A 2,281-nucleotide genomic window follows, 5' to 3' on the forward strand; every position below is an offset into this window, starting at 1 on the left:
CGAATTACGGATTGGAAAGCAAAAAGTCTGTCTTTTGCGGGGCGGCTCCAACTAGTCAGATCAGTTTTATCATCTATGCATGTTTACTGGTCATCTGTCTTTATTTTACCAAAGAGGATTATTAGTGAACTCGAAGACAGAATGCGACGATTTCTTTGGGCCCAAGGTAACAACATAAAGGGTAAGGCGAAGGTCAAGTGGAGTCGGGTGTGTTTGCCGAAGGAAGAAGGGGGTTTGGGTATAAGGAAAATCTCAGATATGAATAATGCGCTAATGGTTGCTCATATATGGAGTCTTTTGACACATAGGGAATCTTTATGGGTTAAATGGGTGCACTCGTACCGTATTCGGAATAGAAGTTTCTAGGAGTTGCCGGTCAGGAACAACATTACTTGGGGTTGGCGAAAGATGCTTCAAATGAGAACAATTATTCGCAGACATGTTTGGATCAAAATGGGAAATGGAAGCAACACTCGAGTGTGGTTCGATACATGGGATAACGTATGTCCTTTGAATCTCTTTATTACTCCTAGAATGATTGCAAATGCAGGTTATGATATGGGGGAAAGGGTCGCAAACGTGTATCATAATGGAGAGTGGGGTTGGCCGATCTCATGGGTAAATAGATTTCCCGTTCTGCACCAGCTTGCTAATGTTACACTAGTGCCTCAAGTGCAAGATAGGGTCATTTGGAGAACTAGAGATGGTAAAGACACAGATTACAACACCTACGAAGTGTGGAATGATATTCGGATGAGTCAAGAAAAGGTTACTTGGGAGAATGTAGTATGGTATCCTCAAGCGATTCCTAGACACGCTTTTCTCATGTGGTTGATAGTTTGCAAGAAGCTGAAAACTCAAGATGTTATGAGCAAATGGCGATCTTCAGGTAATGCAAATTATAACCTGATGTGTTGTTCGTTATGTGTATCGGGGCCAGACTCGCACAATCATCTATTTTTCGAGTGTGAATATGCTTCACAAATTTGGTATGGAGTTCGGGAAAAGGCGGGCATGCAAACGATAGGGGAAAGATTGGAAATTATGAATTATCTTACGCAGCACGCGGGGTCTAAACGGGCCATTCACATTATTGGGAAGCTAGTGGTGGCAGCGTCGGCGTATTTGGTTTGGCAAGAGCGAAACAACAGATTGTTCACTTCGAAGAAATGGAGTGCAAACCAGCTAATAGAGGTAATTCTAATGACGATCAGAATGAAATTGCACACTATGAAGTTCAAAAGAACGGGTAACATCCCCCAAGTGTTGAATGATTGGCGGCTCCCACGTGAGCTATTGATGGATCAAGATGAGTGTGGCTGACTTTCGGAAATAGTTTTGAGTAGGGCCGTGTGGGCTCGGGTGTGTCACTATGTGACGTGGTTATGCATTTGCGAGTTAGGTTTTTTATTTCTTGTTTTTCTTTTATGTGTACTCTAGCAATGGCATGTCATTCTAGAGAATTGAGGTGTACTCTATTCCTCACTTGTTTTTAATTGGTTGACGAATGAAATTTAACCGGGGTAACCCTTTACCCAAAAAAAAAAAAAAAAAAAATCATATGCCTGCTATGTTGTTAGTACATTATAGTACACGATTTCATTACATTTTATGCTATGTATGCCCATTGTGTGCATACTTAGTGCATTGATTTACATGAACATTCCTGTTGCATATGTTTACTCAGCATATGGACACATTGATTTACACGAACATTTCTGCTGCATATGTTTACTCAGCATATGGGCACATTGATTTGCATGAACATTTCTGCTTCGTATGTTTACTTAGCATACTTAGTACAATTATTTACATCACATGCCTTTATTTTGTTATGACATTTGGTTTGTTTAACATGGGACAATACATTCATTAACATTGATCACGCCGTTCGTTAGTAGGTAGTGGTACCATAGGAATTGACAACTCCCATTCCTGAAGTCCTGGGTTTGATAGGACTGGAAGGAATGACCGAATTCGATATACATAACTTAGATAAACCTTTAATTTGTTTAAGGGTTTATCGCCGCAGTCTCAAGGCTTGGATGTATGCATAGTTTACAATACCACATAAATGTTAATATCAACAGAGCATGCATTTTTCCACAGAACATAACGTTGATTTAAACCACGTGTTACTTCAACGACCTGTTTTGTGCAGTTTACATATGGTTTAAGTTGATACATTTCGCTTACCATACATAATTCATTTTGGGATACACATTACATGATTTACATTGAACATAAACACGTTGACATTGACATACACAGTGGTGGTTTA

The 2,281-nt window shown here is 39.8% G+C and overlaps 1 protein-coding gene across 1 annotated transcript; it reads left to right on the forward strand.

The window, feature by feature from the left end:
- Positions 1-453: 453 nt before the first annotated feature.
- Positions 454-1,323, forward strand: LOC110882000. The gene has a single exon (XM_022130113.1). The coding sequence runs from the start codon at positions 454-456 to the stop codon at positions 1,321-1,323; it is 870 nt and encodes a 289-aa protein (XP_021985805.1).
- The last annotated feature ends 958 nt before the right edge of the window (positions 1,324-2,281 follow it).

Source organism: Helianthus annuus, chromosome 10, assembly GCF_002127325.2.
Source record: "Helianthus annuus cultivar XRQ/B chromosome 10, HanXRQr2.0-SUNRISE, whole genome shotgun sequence".
Classification (NCBI taxonomy): domain Eukaryota; kingdom Viridiplantae; phylum Streptophyta; class Magnoliopsida; order Asterales; family Asteraceae; genus Helianthus; species Helianthus annuus.